Below are 20,213 nucleotides of genomic sequence, written 5' to 3'. Positions count from 1 at the left end.
TCCACTCATTCCATCTTCACCACAGCCTTATGTGGGAGGGGTTATACCCATTTTCCAGATGTGGAGACAAAGTCCCCCAGTTGTTAAAGGGCTTGTGCAGGGTCACACACAACTGCTAAGGGGTGAGGCCTGGGTTCCCAGCCAGGTGTGTCTGACGGCAGACCCCAGAAGCATCCCTGACCACATTTGGACCCTGGCTTCTTCTGCATGAGCAAACTGTCCAGCCGCCTGGCGGTGAACCGCTTCACCGCTGGCTGGCCGGCCCTCTGCTGGGTGGATGGTGCTTACATTTCTGGGGCTGATTTTGTGCACTTGTCTTTGCAGCTGCATTTGCAAAGCAGGCTATGAAGGAGATGGAACTGTCTGCTCCGAGATGGGCCCTTGCACGGGATCAACCCCAGGAGGCTGCAGCCGCAATGTGAGTGTTGGTCTTCATTTCCAAGCTGCCTGGGTTGTTTCTTGTTTGTTTGTTTTTGCAGGTTTTGTTTGTTTGCTTAAGAAATTCCGAGAGAAGGCATTCCAAAAGGCAGTGTCTGATCACATTTCATATGCATGAAGCACTTGAATTTTAAAGACAGCTGCTGTGTACTTTCTATGAACCTCCACTCTCCAAATCCAGATGTGCAGGGGGCTTGAAAAAACACAGCATGAGAAGTAGATATTGAGGTCAAAAGTAATGCCTCTTGATTCAAACTTTACAGCTTACAAGGGACTTTAATGTACCTGTTGCTCCTCCCACCAACCCGGTGAAGTCAATATTGTTATCCACATTTTACTAATTAGGAAACAGAATCTTGGGAAAGTTAAGTGAATTGCCCTAAGTTCTATTGTTATTCGGAGTGTAGCCAGAACACACTATTGCTCTCACTAATGCCCCTCAAATGTTACCACCACCACCTGCCCCCTAGTCACCTTCCTTTCTTACCCTCAGGTTTAATATTGGGTCCTTGCGTCCTCTCTTGCCTACCCACAGTGCATTGTCCACTCACTGCCAGGGTGGCTTGAAGCAAGTCAGATCATGCTGTTTCCAGGCATAACCCCCTCGGGTAACTCCCCGTGGTTCTGAGAATAAAATCTAGGAACAGCTGCCTGGCCCCAGCCCACCAGATTCCCGTTGGGTGAGCCCCCCACCCCGCCCCCAGCCTCATCTCAACAACACACCTTGTACCTCTCTGTCCTCCCCTGCCTGCCCCACAGCCTCCTGCTGTGTCCTCCTGAGAGCCCCGGGGCTGGTATAGGTGTTAGGCTCCTCACCCCACGTTTTAGGGACCTGGGTCCATGCCTCTTTGCAGCTGCATGACCTTGGGCAACACCTGTTTCCTTCTATAAAATAGAGATAGTAGCAGTTCCTTCCTCAAGATGATTGTTTATACCTGCAAAACAATAAAAACAGTCCCTGGCTTAATAAACAGCATAGTGATGTTAGGGGTGGTGGCCATTAGCTGGCCAGCTCCAAGCAATTTTGCTCTTTAAATCATCTAATATTTTCATTGATCTCAATGCAAGTTAAGCATTTCAATCATTTCCACTGCGCCCAGTGCAAATATGTGTCTCTAGAACAAATCTCTGGAAATTCTTTTTAGCTTTCGGAATCATGGCTGAATTGAGGTTTCAGAGGCTTTGCTTTTTTTTCCCTCCCACAGGCAGAGTGCATCAAAACTGGCGTGGGCACCCACACCTGCGTGTGCCAGCAGGGCTGGACAGGGAACGGGAGGGACTGCGTGGAGATCAACAACTGCCTGCTGCCCGGCACAGGTGGCTGCCACGACAACGCGACCTGTTTGTACGTAGGCCCCGGACAGGTAGGTTGGACATGGTAGACAGCAAAGAGGAAGCAAGATTCCTGTGGTGACTTTTCTTTTTCCAAGACTCAGAAGTACTTTGGCTAGAACCTGCTACAGCTTTTTTATCATTTGTAGCAGTAAGAATGAGTTCATTGTCACAACGAAACTATGATGAGATATTATTATTATCCCACCTTATAGAAGAGGAAACTGAGGCACTGAAAAGCTAACTTGCTCATGTAACATAGAAAATAAATTGTGGTGCAAGATTCACACCTAGGGTGATTCTTTCTTAGTCATCATCCTGGACCATGCTCATTAGTCACTTTCACTTACCCTCATTTAGTGGAGACCAAGGCAGAGAAGGCTACTGCTTGGAAATTAATCAGCTCCAGGGCAGGTTCTCCCATCTGCACTGGGATTCTGGCCATGGACAACAAGAGGTGACTAACAAGGGCCCCCTTCCCATCCATCCCTCCTGCTTCCACCTCTTGCTACAGGTAGAACCAACAGGTGTGTTCTAGAAGGCTAAGGAGGTCAGAAGACATGGTAGATGGGAACCAGGATTCGAAATCATCCCATATCTTTTGAATCTTGATATAACTTCTCACTTTCATATTTTAAGGCTGGACTTTTTTTAAAACCTCCAAGTTATTTTCTGCTCTTTGAGAAGCATATTTCTTCCATTGATGAGGGCCTAGCCTTGCTCACCATGGTGCCTCCCTTTTGGTCTTGAGCCTTTTGGTTCTTGGACCTCTCATTTCTGTGCATGTGTTAATAAGTACAGAAATACAGAGCTTGAATGGAACTTGATGGGCTATTAAACCCCACCTCATGCCTTCTCTTTCCTTTGGGGAGGAATTCACCCAGACAGTGGAGATCTAGTCTATTTAAAAATATCCAAGAAAGAAGTCTCTAGGGACTCCCTCTGCTGCTTCAGGCAGCTGTCCCGTTCATTCCTCCTCCACTCTGTCAGGGATGAGTAATGGGGCCTCGGTCCCATGAGGCCAGTGCAGGGCTGGACACTTGTGCAGGTATGAATGGATGGCCAACCTATGACTGTCAGAAGTGTTGGGACCTCTTGGGGCCCATAGCTACTAGAGAAGGTGATCTGTGTGATAATCTCTCCAGGGAGATCCCCACAGAGGGCTTAAAGGGTGGTAAACATGATTATGAGCAAGGATTAAAAGAAATGGAATTATTAATACTTGGCCAAGAGCATGGCATGATATCATAATAGCCCACTTCCCACTCCTGCTGAAAACTGATAGGAGATTAAAGCACCACCCCAGGCAAAGCCTCAAGTTTTCTGCATGTTTATGTACCACTGGGGATTAATTATTTGAATAGACCACAGTAGTTGCTTCCTGGGGAGGGACAGTTGGCGATGGAGCAGGGATGGGGGGTGGGATCTGTATCAGGAAGAAATCTTTGGGTTCTAACAGAAAACCCAATTACTTGTGCAGTGCTGGTGGGAATATAAAACGGGGCAGCTGCTATGGAAAACAGTATGGCAAAAAAATATGAAAATAGAACTACCATATGATCTAGCAATTCCACTTCTGCATATATACGCAAAAGAACTGAAAGCAGGGACTTGAACAGGCATGTGTACACCCATGTTCATAGCAGCGTTATTCACAAAATAGTCAAAATATGGAAACAACCCAATGTCCATCCACAGATGGATGGATAGACACAATAGAATACTAATCAGCCTTCAAGAGGAAGAAAATTCTGACATATGCTACAGGGGTAAATCTTGGAGACATTATGCTAAGTGAAAGAAGCCAGACACAGAAGGACAAAGAGTGTGTGTGATTCCACTTATCTGAGGTCCCTAGAGTAGCCAGATTCATGGAGACAGCAAGTAGACCGTGATTGCCAGGGGCTGGGGGGCGGGGGAATGGGGAGTGGTTTCCATGGGAATGGAATTTCAGTGTGAGAAGATGAAAAGTGTTCTGGAGACGGATGGTTGTACAACAATGGGAATCTACTTAATGCCACTGGACTGTACATTTTTAAATGGTTAAAATGGTAAATTTTGTCTCATATATACTTACCATAGTTCTTTTATTTTTTTTTTGAGAGAGAGTCTCGCTTTGTTTCTCAGGCTGGAGTGAGTGCTGTGGCGTCAGCCTAGCTCACAACAACCTCAAACTCCTGGGCTCAAGCAATCCTCCTGCCTCAGCCTCCCGAGAAGCTGGGACTCCAGGCATGCACCACCATGCCCAGCTAATTTTTTTTTATATATATATTTTAGTTGGCCAATTAATTTCTTTTTTTAATTTATAGTAGAGACGGGGTCTCGCTCTTGCTCAGGCTGGTTTTGAACTCCTGACCTTGAGCGATCCACCCACCTCGGCCTCCCAGAGAGCTAGGATTACAGGCGTGAGCCACCTCGCCCGGCCTAGTTACCACAGTTCTTTTTAAAAAAGAAAGAAAGAAAACCCAATTAAAATTGGGTTAAAAAGAAAGGGGAATGTTTGAGCTCACATTCCTGTCCAGTCTACGTGTGGATCTACAACAGGATTCAGGGTTCAAAGGGCTGCATAAAGGGTCTGTTTTTCGGCCCAGCTTCCTCCAGGCTCCTGGGGTGAGGGACGATCTCCAACAGCTTCAGACTGATGCCATCACAACACTTAGTCAAGCAGACTAGAGAACGTTTCCTAGTAACTTCCCCTCAAACTCAGGATTCATTCTCTTTTGCTGGTTCAAACTGGGGTGCTTCACCTCTGTGTCCTCTTTTCCTGCTGTCAGCCCTGTAAGCAATTACAGAAATCAGGCCAAGGGTGGCCCAGGGTACAGAATGCAGCGATAAGTTCAGGCCAAGGCCCTGCGCCCCACCCTGGGGTGGAGGAATCAGCCACACATTATCTTGTGCACCAGGAGGTGGGGAGAGATGGTGTTCCCGAAAGCCAAATGGGAGTGCAGTTTCTAGAAAGAGAGGGAACAGGCGCTGGGCAGACAAGATGAAACAGATGTTCACATATCCATTCATTCACCCACTCACTCATCCAGCACTTCTCAGATGCCCTCTCCGGCTCAGCCACTGAGCTCGGTGGTGGACACAGGAGATTATCATGCCCAAGGCTTTCAGCCAGCCTTGGAGAAACACAATCTTGTGCGAGGTGACAGACAAGCATATGACACACGCATAGTGCAAAGTGATAAAATGTAAAAGCCACAAAGAGTAAGCACCGTTATTCCGCAGCATTTATGGGCCATTTTCCTATTTATCCTTCTGATCTCTCTGACAGGAGAACCTCCTTGTGGGTCTGAAGGAATTTGGCTTTTAAATGTGGCCCCAGCAGGAATCCTAATCATGAAAGAGCTCATTGAAGTCTTAGGTCTTGCCGAGCATTCAGTGAATGATTGCATTCATTTTGACTCACTTGAGTTGGAAGATTGCATTTAAAAAAAGGAAAAAAAAAAGTCTTGGTATGTGTATTAGTTTTCTAGGGCAAACTAGGTGGTGTAGAACAATGAAAATGTTTTGTTTCACAGTTGTGCAGGCTGGAGGTCTGAGATCAGGGTGTGTTGGCAGGATTGGTTCCTTCTGAGGGCTGTGACAGAGAATCTACCCCATGCTTCTCCCCGTCCCAACCTCGGGAAATTTGCTGGTGATCCTTGGTGCTACGTGGCTTGTAGACACATCACCCTGACCTCTGCCTTCATGTTCAGATGCTATTCTCCCTGTGTGTGTGTCTGTCTCCAAAATTCCCCTTTTATAAAGATACCGGTCACACTGGATTCAGGGCCCACCCACCTTAACTAATGACATGATAGCAACCCTGTTTCCAAATAAGGTCACATTCTGAGGTACTTGAGGTCAGGACTTCAATGTATGAATTTGGGGGTGAAGGGATGCAATGCAACCTATGCCAATATCTCCCCCCTCTCTGCTCTGTCCTCCTTTCTGCAGACAGACCTGAAAAACACCCTGATGGGGGAGGTAAAGGAAGAGGAGGGTCTCTCTGTGGCATTAAACAAGAAACAGAAGAGACCACATCTAGGATTGCCCTCAGTTGGTACTCGTTGTCTTGACAACGTTTAGACATTCCAAATAGGCACAAATCCTGATTACCAGGAGTTTTACTTGAAAAAGACAAACCACGTTTGGACCAACTGTGCCAGGGAGTGGTCAGAGTTGGAAGTGCATGGAGGTGACACACCCAACACCCGGTGGAAAAGATTAAACTCCCTTGTTGATAAGGTCTTGCTCTACATATACAGTTGTAGACATGTGCTTCCACGGATGGTATACCTGTATATAAGATACACACATTTTCCTTATAAAGCATAATAGCAGATGATACTTATGCTTTTAAAGATAAAAATCCACAAATAGAGGTTCTATTCATTTCTTCCCACAGCTTTATGGGTTGTCTTGTTTCACGTCTGGGGTGCATGTATCTGTTTTCAAGACCAGTCCTTATATAACCCTTCTCCAATCAAACATACATGCTTTTCCACCTCTGCTCATTTCTTCTGACATTTGCCTTAGACTTGAATGCTTTCCCCCACCTCTCATGTCCTCTCCCAAAGTCCAGCCAAGTCCCTCTTCCCAGAACATTCCCAGCTGATCCTACTCCTCTGATCAACACTAGTCCTTATCCATGAAACTTACAATATTTCTTGTTTTCCAGTGTTTTTTAAGGTTGGACTCTTCCTATTTACTTTTTATGGACTTATGCTTTGTCTTCCTCTAGGTTCATTGCTAGTCCCATAATACCCATTTTTTAATTCATTGAAGAAATTACTCCTTATAAAATTATGTTTTAAATTTCAAAACATTGCATAATAATAGAAAACATATTGGAAAATAAAATTGTAGGGAAAAAATTAAAATCACTCATAGTGGACCCCTAGCATATGGGGCAAGTCCTGCCTACACCCTTCTCCCCAAAGTATGTGTGCTGCCATGGGCCTAAACTGTCACAGAGGAAGAGGTCCTTTTTTGTTGGGTGAAGGTGCTGCCCACCTGCTGAGCCCTGTGCCTGTGGGCTGTCCATGTAGAGGTGACGCCTTCTTTGACGCACCTCCTCAGGGGGGTTGTTTTCTCTAAATTGAGCAAAGGGCCTCACAGGCTAGCAATGGCTTCATGCATGGATCTCCACCAAGTGCATACCCCACAGCTTGCTTAACCTTCCTCTTTTTGGTAGAGGGGCCAACTTTTCCAATGTGATTCTTTCTAGGGTCTAAGTTTTCTCTGAGACTACCTCCTTAGGCCCTTCTGGGACAAAGAATTCAAAAAAAGGGTAGCAAGAAGCTATCAGATTGGAACATGTAATATAGAATATGGAGACTAATAACTCTAGAATCTGAGTGTAACAAGCAAAAGACACTAACACTGTTCTCTAATAGGGCCAAGCAGCTATGGTTTCCATAGTTCATTTTCTAGTGCCATGTGAGGGTAAGGCATGGAAGGTACTTGCCTTTGACTCTGTTCTTGGAATTACAGAATGAGTGTGAATGCAAGAAAGGATTTCGAGGAAATGGGATTGACTGTGAACCAGTAATTTCATGTTTGGAACAAACAGGAAAATGTCATCCATTGGTGAGTTACTTGACTTTTTTGTTGTTAATAACTAAGAAAAAAAATTTTTAAATGCTTGAGGAAGGAAGGAGGGAAGGAAGGAAGGAAGGAAGGAAGGAAGGAAGGAAGGAAGGAAGGAAGGAAGGAAGGAAGGAAGGAAGGAAGGAAGGGTAGGTTGGTTGGTTATTTCTTGTCCAAGCCTCATAATGAACAAAATCTTTTGCCCCCAAAGGGAATCCCTAAGCAGAACGTGAGTAGCTATTGCATCTTTCACTTCATTCCAAAGCTTGGAAGAACCATCATATAATTTCCAGATAAAACACAGGATTCCTGGTTAAGTTTGTATTTAAATAAATAACAAATAATCTTTCAACACAAGTCTCAAATTTTGTATGAAGAGAAATTTATACTAAAAATTATTCATCATTTACCTAAAATTGAAATTTAACTAGGTACCATGTATTTTTATTTGCTAAACTTGACAACTCTAAACCAGCAGGACAGTTTAAAGGGTAACTGGACTCCCATTTTCAATGTCATAACACAGTTTTACCCACATGATTGGTGAAAATGCTCGTTCAAGAGGAGCTTGTGCCTTTTTTCTAAATTTTGGAAGAGCAGACAAAGATATTAGGGCTGGTCATGTTCATGTTTTCAGAAGAACATCGCTAAGCACCAAACGTCAGAACCAGTGAAAACAGCGCCTTAGTCACAGTGCTTTGGGTTACAAGTAACAGAATCCATGAAAATCAACTCAAGCAGAAAAAGAATTTGTTGGGAGTGGCCCTAGAGTAGCCGTGGAACTCCAGAGGCAGGAGATACAGCTAGACTTCCCAAGGGTCCAGGATCAAGATGTGAAGACACCAGAATCGTCAGGATCAAAGCAGCTTCTTTCCCTAAACATCCAAGACGATGCGATCGCTCAATTTACTTTTCTGCATTTACTTCCCCTCTCTCTTTCCTAACTCTTAATGCTTCTCTGCACATCTTGGGGTAAATGGCTCCCCCACCAACAGCAATGTCCACTAACTTATCAGCACCCCACATCCCAACTCCAAATCACAGGAGAAAGGATGGATCCAGCTGGCCCAACTGGGTCCCGGTGTCCTCATATGAGCCAGTCAATTATGGCCAGGAAGTGGGTTTGTTATGAATGTAGCTTCCAGGGCCCAGCCCAATATGTGTGCAGGGCAGGGGACAGTTCTCAGGGATAAAAAACGGGGGGGAGAGATACCCCTAAAGTATCTATTCCCCAAGAATCACAAGAGCATTTTGCAAAAGCTGAAGGGGCTCCAACACTCCTGCTTAATTTAAGCTCAACCGAGCCCTGACATTCCAAATGTGAATAATTATTGCGACTGTCATTCCATTCCAAAGCTTGGAAGAACCAACACAGTGCTGCCAGATAAAATACAGGACCCCAGCTGAATTTGAATTTCAGATACACAAGTATGTGCCAAATAATTTTTCACAACTATTCCCCAAATATCATTGCATGGGACAAACTTATACTAAAACTTATTCATCATTTATCTGAAATTCCTATTTAACTGTGTGTCCTGTATTTTTTACATGCTAAATCTGGCAGAAATGAAAAGAATTTTATTGTGATTAAATAAGAGCTGCACCAAAGATGTAAAGGGTCTATGGGTTACATCCACTATCTTTCAGCCCCAAATTTGCAGCTCTTGCCTCAGATAGAGCCTGTTGTCTCATGGTTGTAGCTCAGGTCTAACACTTTGTAGAGGAAAACAAGCTATTTCTTTCATCTTGGTTTTATCAGGCAAGCTGCCAGTTTTCTTCTGGTGTCTGGAGCTGTGTTTGTCAAGAGGGCTACGAAGGAGACGGCCTTCTGTGCTATGGGAATGCAGCAGTGGTAAGTCGTCTACGACAAACTCAAGTGCACAACGGTAAAGGACAAAACCCTTAAACTCGTAGCTAAGATGCCTTTAAAGTGCTCTATCAACAAATCATTCGCTGTAGGAGATTTTACGTGAAGCAAGCTGCTTCTTGCAGATGACATATACACTCTGTGGGTCACACATTGCCTACAGGCTGAAGCGAGCTTACTTTTATTTGGCACTTTTTGTGTACCAAGCAGTCCTGACTTCTCTTTCTCTTCTTTTTTTTTTTTTTTTTAAAACCTTGGTCACTCTTTGATTTTTTTTTCTTCTTTTTTTTTTTTTTCTTTTTTTTTTTTGTTTTTTTTTTCTGACTTCTCTTTCTTACCACTCTACCTCTTTCCGCTCCCAAACTTCCCAAGTGAGCAACTAACTGGCCTCTGCTGGGATTTCTGGGCTTTTCTGTGCTTACCCCTATCTGTGTGTGTGTGTGTGTGTGTGTGTGTGTGTGTGTGTGTGTGTGTATACCTTCTGCACACCAGGTATCTTGCTAAGACCTTACCATGCAGCAGCAGCCCATTTAAACTTCACAACAACCCTCTAAGGTTGATGCTGTTACTTTGCCCTTTATACAGATGAGAGGCTAAGCAAACCTGCCCAAAGTCCTCTAGCTCCAGGGTGAGGAATCCAGCCCATAGCTGTCTAAGTGCACAGCCCAAACACCCAACCACCAGTGTAGAGTGCTCTATCCACACAGTATGGGTCACACCAAATCAGCATGGCACCTGCATTTGTCCATTTCAACCATAAACTCTTGAGGAAAGATCTTCGTCTTATTTCCTGTGTCATTCCCATTGCTTATAAATTTTTGCCAAAATGAGAAATAAAGTCAACTGACAAATTTTCTCATCACTTTTTGTTTGGCACACTGCAGTTTGGTTTCTGCCCTCCTCTCAGCTGAAACAACAGGCCTAACGATCCCCTAGGAGCCTCACCCGAGCGCCTGTCCCTGGGCTGCCTGCAGCATCGGACCCTTGGGAGGCCCTTCCCGCCCTTCCCTCTCACTGCTGACTGTGCCTTCTACTCACCATGTCAGGCCAACGAGCTGTCTCCTGACACCCAGATCATGGAGCACAGACCCCAGCATTTTCTCTGCACTGGCTATAGGTCACACTCCCTAAAACCCTAAAACCCTGCTTTCACGATGTCTCTTTCCTCCCACGAAAAGCAAGATGAAGTCCCAATCCTTGGCCTGGCCCACCAGGCATCTTTGCACAGACTCCACTCGCATTTCTTCCAAACAGCCCTTCCCTCCAGCCTGGCTGTCACCTTCCTGTCTCCAGGCCCGGCCTCTGGGCTCTCTGCCATCAGTTCAGATCCAACTCAGCCCTTCTTTCCCTTAAAACATCCCATTGAAGGCATTACTCAAGCATCTCTGCTCTTGTATTTATTCATTCACTTACTAATTTCCTTTTTAAGAAACATGCATTTGCTAACTTGTTTAATAACCTCACTCAGAATTGAAACAGCACTGAAATTTAGTATCTTTGTATAAATTTGCAGATGATAATTATTGTTGCCATTGTATGGTATTTAATAGTTAAAACTTTTCCAGGGGGAGGGCTTCATTATATTCATTTTTCAGATACGGCACTTAGGTTCTCAGAGAGTTTAAGTGACTTGCCCGAGGTCACACAGCCAGGAAATGGCAGATCCAGGAAATTGAACCCATTCTTTTTTTAACTTTAAGTCCAGAGCCTTTTTTTTTTTTTAACTCTTTGGCACCTTCAAAAATCCCTACTCTTCTGGCAATGGTGGTCATCTTTTCAAGGCTAAACTTCCCCAGAACATCTGTAGGTTGGGCAGCAGGAGCCATCGTTTCCCCTCTGTATCTTGACATCCTCCCTTCAATCCACCCCCGTGCCAACTGGGGTAGCTAGATATGTATTTTTTCCATGATGAATGAATTTAAAATGAGTGGCTAAAACTGAGAGTACTGCCTGCCAGCCTCCATGCTGAGCACTTTAAAAACAGTAACGCCTCTATTACTCACATTAACCTGTGAGATAGAACTTTCATTATTCCCATGTTACAGATAACAAAATTGAGGTCCATTAAGTAACTGGCCTAACGAACTAGGAAATGGCTGAAGCAGAATGAAAAGCCAAGTGGTTTGATTCCATGTTCCCAGCCACTACTCAACAGTGGCCCTGAAAGGGGGCTATTTGCTGAGCTCTGTGACCCTCCATAGGGTCTGGGTGGCCGTGTTCTTACAACCTAAATTCTGCTTTGAAAGAACTTTGGGTTGTTGCTTCATTTGAAGTTTCTGGAATTACTCTTTAACCTCAAATATAGAGGATAACTGAGCCACCTTGGTGTGAAAGAAATGTCCTGCTTGGGCACCACACGCAATGACGTGGGCACCTGTTCGTGCCAGCACTAGAGGGGCTGGCAGGGAACACGAGCCCAGCCCCAGGAGGCTAAGTGCAGACGACCCAGAAATGTGCTGTGACTGAGCTTCTCATTGTTCTCTCTCCGTGTTCTCTCCCGTCTCGCCCGCCCTCCCTCCCTCGCACCACGTGAATAAGGAATTGTCGTTTCTCGCTGAAGCAGCTATATTTAACCAGTGGATAAACGTAAGTACCTTTGTTGAGATTTAGGATTGGGGATTTACATGATTTTATAAAGTTGGAATGAATATAATAGAAAACTGAAAATGCAGCTCTTAAGGAGGGAAGCACTGGTTCTCAACCCCACCTGCACTTTAGAACCGTGTGGAGCACATGTGTAAAATACTCCTACCTGGCTCCCACTGTGAACACTCTGATTTGATTGGCCAGAGGTTCGCTCTGGGCATCAGTGTATTATAAAAGCTTCCCAGGTGACTCTAACATGCAACCAGGACTGGGAACTTCTGGTGTAGGGTAAACTGGGGTGGTCAACTTTGCAACCAATTCAAATATATATATAGCTTCATTCATCACAGAGGGTGATGAAGGCTATAGTAATTAAACAGCTTGTAATTGGCACAAAAACAGGGACATTGACCAGTGGAACAGAACAGAGAACCCAGATATAAAACCATTCTCATATAGCCAACTAATCTTCGACAAAGCAGACAAAAACATACACTGGGGAAAAGAAACCCTTATTCAATAATCATTCATCACAGAGGTCTTTGGGGTTTCTTTTTAAGTTAATGTAATTCATTATTGTAATTCACCAAGTTACATTTGGGATTTATAACTGCAATCCAGGATATTTCATATGTGCTTAGCTCTCAGCCCAACAGGCCCAGAACCACTTATCCCTCACCCCTGGAAAGTATCATGACAAAAATCCAATCCACATCCTACCCTGTTGTCTCGATCTCTGTCCTCTTTGATTGAATGGACCAAGGCAGCCGGCCCAGCCAGCCATAGCAACAAATGGTTTATCCCATTTAAACAGATGTGTGTCAAAATAGCACCCACCCCAGGACAGCTCCCTGTTGCCATATGGGGCCCTATCACCCACGTGCAAGAGAAGAGACTGAGTGCCCCCTCCGGAGCATGCTGATTTTCGTAAAGACGGACCATGCTTGGTCTCACCCAGTAGGCTGCTGAACCTGGCTCATCCCAGCTCCCAAGAGCTGACTGTGCACACTTTGTCCCAGCTCCACTCTCAGTGCTGTCATGTTGTACCTTGAAATCAGCCCTGGTGGGAGTATTTATATCAGAGAAATCAGTAAATACTACAAACCAGGACTTTGTTTTTTCACTAAAGATCCGATTGTTAAACATAAACATGCCACAGCTTCTACCCAGAACTGGCTCTCTAGGCAAGAACGAAATGTAGGTAAAGTTTGAGTTCGGGCCTCTCGTCCCTCCTGTGCTGAAACTGTTCCTGAAATCCCCCCACCATCCTTACTGCAAAGACATCCAAGAGTCTTTGCAAATACACACACATACACCCACATGTGCACACATGCACACAGGATTCTATCAAGACTATTTCTCTGGCTCTTCATTTAGACCAAGGTGTAAAGAACTTATTATGACTCAAAGTGTGACCTCATCAGGAAAATTTGCATTTTGATAAAACTCACACATTTGAATGAAAGGAGTGAGTTTCAAAGAGAATAAGAGACATGAGCCAGTGAGTAGGGTGGATTTGGGAAAGAAGCTCTGAGATCTTCCCAATATCCCTGAAATTAAATCACACGAGAAATCATCCCCTCTGCCAGGCATTTAAGTCAGCCATACTGGTCCCCTGACATGAGTCAGATCACTTTATGTTCCTTCTCTGATCCAGAATGCTTCTCTGCAACCCACACTGTCAGTCGCCTCAAACCTCACGGTCCTCGTGCCTTCCCAACAAGCTACTGAGGACATGGAGCAAGACGAGAAAACCTTCTGGTTATCACAGAGCAATATTCCAGCCCTGATAAAGTAGGTGTTATTTAGTTTCTTCTTCATGATATCTGAATGGCATCCATGTGAACATATCTTAGAAGTTCAATGTAGGGAAACCACATAGTCCTTCAAATTCATAGAACTGAGTATATTCTAGGATTCCCCACACCTCCCTCCCCAGGGGAACAATAGTTAGCAATTACAGACAGCCAAGCACTGTTCTACTGCTTTATGTATAACTCGGTTAATCCTCTCAACAACTCTATGAGATAGCTATGATAATTATTCCCATTTTACAGATGTGGAAACAGAGGCACACAGTGGTTAACTAACTCACTCAAGCAAGGAGAACTTGCATTTTGAATATAGCAGTTTGGCTCCAGATCCCATTCTCTTAACTACTCAATTATACTGCTTCATGTGTTGATATTTACTTAAAGCCCTTTTGGACTGTTGTTTTAGATACCACACACTACTAGGTGCCTACAAAGTGGCAGATCTGCAGACCCTGTCATCTTCTGACATGCTGGCAACATCTCTGCAAGGCAACTTCCTTCACCTGGCAAAGGTGGATGGGGTAAGAGAGCTCTGCATTTGTCTGTTTGGTTGAAACATGGTACCCTATATAGTATGCTTTTTAAAATTTTGTGTATGGGAATTTCTAAACATGTGCAAAAATAGAAAGAATAAAACCCCCAGGCGGGCATCACCCGGCTGCAATCACTGTACAACATGTATGGATACACACACAGACACGCGTGCTCACATAACTTTACAGCAGTGGGCTCTCTGCCCACTCATCAGCCACCAGCTCCTCTTGGCAGACCACAGAATGATCCAGAAGGGTGAAGGATGTGCAATTCCACAACTTTGCTTTTGGTAGTTAATTAAGAGCTGGTTATTTGTAACCTACTAATTGAGTCTTTAAAGGTAACTAAAATTTTACATTAAGTTAGGGTCAATCAACGAATATTTATTGGGCACCCACTATGCGCCAGGCACAGATCTGGGTGGTAGAGATAGGGCAGTGCCCCAGGAATAGCCCAGCCCCATGAGAAACTCGCCACCTGGCGTTTTCTCCAGTGTTTCAAGGACTCAGATTCAGAATTCCAAGAGGAAATCTGTCCGCCCTGCTGCACGTGGCAGTGTTTCAAAGCTTTTTGTATGAATTGCATGAGAGGAGAATGAAGATTCTACTGGAAAGTGAGAACTGCTACATCACTAGACCATGCGCCATAGTCAAAAATGCTTAAGAATTATTGCTCTAAAACATTTCTACCTGCCTGTTCATCTTTGAGAACACTAGGAAAAGATCTGTGCACACTATTACCTGAATATGTGCAACTCATCTCATAATTTCCCTTAGAAAGTAGAAAATACTTATATATGGTTCCATGGGATTTTTTTCTATGTTTTATGATAATTTTGGTGATATTGGGGTTATTTTACATGTTTTTAACATAAAAATTATGTATATTTAAAGTGTACAACATGACTTTTGATACACATATACATTATAAAATAATTCCTATAGTCATGCTAATCCATTGGTATTTTAAATCATTGATTTTCTTAGCAAGCATTAATTAAACACCCACGGGGACAGGCATACCCGATAGGTTCAAAGATAAATCGATCAAGGCCCCTGACCTAGAGGAGCTAACCAATAAGGACACATTTTTAATGAGTTCATTCCTATGTCTGATATAAATATCTCTCCATTTAACCAAAAGAGGTGTGCAAGGTGGCCAGGAGTGTTGTCTTCAGGGTCTCCTTAGGACCCACCCTAAGGACTTCATTTTAACTTGCTCTGTGAAAACCTTGTCTCGAAATAAGGTCACAATCCAAGGTACTGGGGGTTGGGACTTCAGCATAGGAATGGTGACGGCAGGGGGACACAATTCAACAACTCAACACGGTCTACAGCGTTTTTCAAACTGCAGGGTCACTTCAATGAGCCTCAAATGGTACTTTTTAATGAAATAAAATAGAGTGTAATAGATGCTCAGAGTATCTACCACATGGCAGGGGAGAGTACTATCCCATTTCACGTGTGGGCACGTGTGTGTGTGTGTGTGTGTGTGTGTTTGTGAGGTATAAAAGCAGTAATTTAAAGGTATTTATTTAAAGCAGTAATTTAAAGGTAATTTCTTGCCTTGGGTCATGACCCAAAAGCATGAAGGTCACGCTGTTCAAAAAGTGGCAAGCCTAGAGATAATTTCAGTCCCTAGGTGTGCTCTCTGGACACTCACATTCCCGCTGCATTTTGCATTTACAGAACATCACAATAGAAGGTGCGTCCATAGTGGACGGTGACAACGCAGCCACAAATGGAGTGATACACGTCATCAACAAGGTACGCAATTCCACCCTTCTCCACATGTGGCATCTCCTCTCCCTTCGTTATTTATCCTCCTATGCAGTGTCTTTTTTGGAAAATAAAAAGATGCTCAGCTTTAATATATAAGTAACCTGTATTGTGCCTCATTACTTTTGTTTGTTTTTTTTATTTATTTATTTATTTTGAGACAGAGTCTTGCTTTGTTGCCCAGGCTAGAGTGAGTGCCGTGGCGTCAGCCTAGCTCACAGCAACCTCAAACTCCTGGGCTCAAGCAATCCTGCTGCCTCAGCCTCCCAAGTAGCTGGAACTACAGGCATGCACCACCATGCCCAGATCATTTTTTCTATATATATCAGTTGACCAATTAATTTCTTTCTATTTATGGTAGAGACGGGGTCTCACTCTTGCTCAGGCTGGTTTTGAACTCCTGACCTCAAGCAATCCGCCCGTCTTGGCCTCCCAGAGTGCTAGGATTACAGGCGTGAGCCACCACACCCAGCCCCTCATTACTTCTTTTTTAAAACCATTTAGAGGCTCTATTCATTCGTTGGCTCAGCCTGTATTCTGCAACAAGCCCTATCGCAAGTGTGGCCACACATATTAATATTATCTTTCTTGTTTATGGAACCATCTCCAAAGGCACATGAGCACGCTAGCAGTGAGAAGTCCACACAGGCAGACAGATACACTCAAGAACTGGAGGAGAGGCACGTGGTTACCCTGTAGTTTTCAGTTACTATATTAGGATCTTCATTTAAAATGAAAGTTAGAATTTAGGGTACACTGGGAACTTTTGTAAGGTGGAAGATTGGAAGAAAACAATTAACTAATTGTGTTTTAACTAAAATTGTTCTCAGTTGGCACTTACATACTCACTTTTTGATTTTGAGTTACAGAAAAGGTCAACTATTTCTGTTCAGAAAACAGAGGCTATTTATAAGACTCTTGGGTATATTACTTTGCAAAGATCTTGCAATCTTCCTGTATTACCAAGGAACATTAAGAAACACAACATTTTGGAGCAAGTGATTCATCACTTGCTGGGAACTATGTCTTCATATAATGCAAAGTAATGTTACTTATCGAGGATAATTTTTCTTTTCCAATTCTGGCTTTCTGCAATATGAAAAAATATTTAAAAAACATAAAATTACCTCTCCTTCTATAAACTTTTTGGCAGACACAACCTCATCAGTAGAATGAATGGTGCCTCAACCACTCTAACACTAAGCATTATAGTCACAGAGGCCAGCTCAAGTGCCAGCACCTCTGCAGGCCTTCCCTGACCCGCACAGTCCATACCACTGAGGATGACACAGTGTCCAGAGTGAGTTCTAGAGTCATATAGAATCTAGGCTTGGGCCCCTTGCTAGCACTGTGACCTTGGGAAGTTACAGAACTTCTCTGAGCCTCACTTTTCTCTCCCCATGAGGATTAAATAACACCCTGTCTCTCAATACCTGCTGCCTAGTGGGCCCTCAATAAATGTTGGTTTTATTCGCTTGTTCTTCCTCTGAAACCCACGGGATTTCTGTATATAGCATTCACTTGTCATAACTACATTGTGGAGTGGGTCCTGAGCCCCTCTATGATGACATGTCCTGGAGGCAGGGGCTGCGTCTCCCTGTGTCCCTCGTCAGCACAGCCCCTCACCCTGTGTGCAATAATAATTGGAAGTTTTGAGAGTCTACTAAGTGCCAGGCACTGTGGCATGTACCACATTATCTCATTTGATTTTTACAACCACCCTAAGACAATAGGTGCTGTTTCACTGACACATGAGACAACTGAGGCTCCTCGTGGTTAAATAACTGGATTGAAGAAGCAGTTATGTGAACATAAAAGATTCATGAATGGGTGTTAATCAATCCAAGTTCTCTGGGCTGTCCTGGCCCTCTTGGGAGCTCCATCTATATCTGTCGATTGGCATCAAGGTCATCTTTGTCAAGGCCACCACGTACAGTCGTACAGGTTGTGTCCTGCACAAAGGCCCCTGGCCAGAGGGTGGAGTGGAGCTAAATCCCAGCCCACTTCACTCCCCGTGCTGTGCATCCCTGTCTGGGGTTACAAGCTCCTGGAGAAATGGGTGCCTTTTTCTTAATTTGCCTACTGTTATGTGACATGGACATAGAACTATCAAGTTCTACCAGACCATCTCATAGTGCTGAAACCTGCCAAATTCCATCTAATCATCTCAAACCCCTCCTCCCCCTGCAGCACCAACTCAGAAATGTATCTGTCTTCCTATAATACAGAGGTTGGCACACTATTTCTAGAAAGAGCCAGACAGCAAATATGAGGCATTGCAGGTCATCTCCATGGCTGCTATTCAACTCTGCCATTGCAGGGCAAAAACAGCATTAGACAATATGTAAACAAATTTGCATGGCTGTATTCCCATAAAATTTTGTTTTTAAGTATAAGCAGCAGGCTGGATTGGACCATGCACTGTAATATGCTGGAATTCTTTGAGGATAGGAACTAGGCCTCAATTATATTTGTATACCCACTGCCTAGCCTATAGTAGGTACTCAATAAATGTTGGTTGAAGACTGATTGAATTAGAAAAGCATTCCAGTGTTGTGTTCTTCAATCTGAGAAGGTTCTAGGTAGAATGAAAAGATGGAAAGAGTTATCTTGGCCAGAAGGTTAATCATGCAAGACTTGCAAACTCCAATGTCCAAGTAGATCAGATGGACAACAAAGTAAGTGAAAGGAGCTAGGGGCAGGGAAGGCATTAGGGAGTGGCAGGGACTGTGGTAAAAGGGGCTGTTGCTATTCTCTACAGCTGTGTATTGTCTTCAGAAATACAGACAGATTGGGGATAATTATTAATAATTATTATTAATAAATATTATGATTATTATATTATTATTATTATTATTTTAGAGACAGGGTCTCTGTCACCCAGGCTAGAGTACAATAATGATACAGTGGTGCAATCATAGTTCACTGCAGCGTTGAGCTCGTGGCCTCAAGAAATCCTCCTGCCTCAGCCTCCTGTGTAGCTGGGACTACAGGTACACGCTACCATGCCTGGCTAATTTTTTAATTTTTTTTTATAGGGAAAGTGTCTCACTATGTTGCCCAGGCTGGTGTCAAACTCCTCGGCTCAAACAATCCTTCCACCTCAGCCTCCCAAAGTGCTGAAATTACAGGCATGACCCATCACATCTGGCCTAGACTGATATTTTTAAAAAGAAGTCAGAAATCTAAACTTTTATGTAAAAATGTCCTATTTTTATTATACTATATAAGCCAAACAAAACATTTTTACAAGCCAGATTCAAACTACTTGGTTGCAGTAGAGTTAAGACTTCAGAGAAAAGAAATGAAGACCCTGAATAAAAAAAATAAAAAAAAAAAAAGAACAACAACAACCTAAAAAGAATGGATTGTAGCTGCAACCTACTTCATTTCAGTTAGATTTGCAGGGTCTTCCCTGACAGGTAAAGTAATGAAAGTTGGGCTGGATTTCTCAGGGAAAGATGTGAAGCCTTTTGTACAAGATGAAATTTTCTCTAATCAAGAAGGTTTCAGGATGAGACGTAAAACTGGATTAATAACATCTGCAAGTCTCCGGGCCTGTCACTCTGTATCCCAGAATATTTTTGAGTAATCTTCAAAATGTTGTCACTGTCAATTCCTTTAACTGCCTGAAGAGGTTAATGGAACTTCCATATGTCCCGCTGGCAGTTAGTCCTACCAAGATGTGCTAACGTAATTTTGGGGTTTGCTTTCCCAGGTGCTGCTCCCCCGAAGAGGTCTAACTGGGTCCTTACCAAACCTGCTCACCCGGCTGGAGCAGATGCCGGACTATTCCATCTTCCGGGGCTACATCATTGCAAGTACCTCATTCCCTGCAGGACCGCCTTGCTCAGATCGCGCAAGAATGGGAATCCCTCATGCACTCTTCTCTCTCCATTGCAGCAATATAACCTGGCGAATGCCATCGAGGCGGCCGATGCCTACACAGTGTTTGCTCCAAACAACGATGCCATCGAGAATTACATCAGGGAGAAGAAGGTCGCAACTCTAGTAGGTATCAGGAACAATAACCAGGGAAGTTATTTTCTGAAAATTCAGACACTCAGCCAGGCGTGGTGGCTCACGCCTGTAATCCTAGCACTCTGGGAGACTGAGACGGGCGGATTGCTCAAGGTCAGGAGTTTAACACCAGCCTGAGCAAGAGCGAGACCCTGTCTCTACTATAAATAGAAAGAAATTAATTGGCCAACTAATATATATATAGAAAAAAATGAGCCAGGCATGGTGGCGCATGCCTGTAGTCCCAGCTACTTGGGAGGCTGAGGC

General features: G+C 43.9%; 1 protein-coding gene across 1 annotated transcript in view; it reads left to right on the top strand.

The window, feature by feature from the left end:
• STAB2 (stabilin 2) overlaps positions 1-20,213 on the top strand; it is a 143,299-nt gene that overhangs the window by 58,337 nt on the left and 64,749 nt on the right. The window contains exons 24-33 of the mRNA XM_012772691.3: positions 325-418; positions 1,644-1,802; positions 7,249-7,344; positions 9,107-9,199; positions 11,753-11,800; positions 13,458-13,594; positions 14,021-14,135; positions 15,837-15,914; positions 19,645-19,743; positions 19,830-19,937. Coding sequence (XP_012628145.2) covers positions 325-418; positions 1,644-1,802; positions 7,249-7,344; positions 9,107-9,199; positions 11,753-11,800; positions 13,458-13,594; positions 14,021-14,135; positions 15,837-15,914; positions 19,645-19,743; positions 19,830-19,937 — 1,027 coding nt within the window. The remainder of the gene's footprint in view (positions 1-324; positions 419-1,643; positions 1,803-7,248; positions 7,345-9,106; positions 9,200-11,752; positions 11,801-13,457; positions 13,595-14,020; positions 14,136-15,836; positions 15,915-19,644; positions 19,744-19,829; positions 19,938-20,213) is intronic.

Source organism: Microcebus murinus, chromosome 10 (genome assembly GCF_040939455.1).
Source record: "Microcebus murinus isolate Inina chromosome 10, M.murinus_Inina_mat1.0, whole genome shotgun sequence".
Taxonomy (NCBI): Eukaryota; Metazoa; Chordata; class Mammalia; order Primates; family Cheirogaleidae; genus Microcebus; species Microcebus murinus.
The sequence above is the reverse complement of the archived record's forward strand: the minus strand, read 5'-3'. Positions and strand labels throughout refer to the sequence as shown.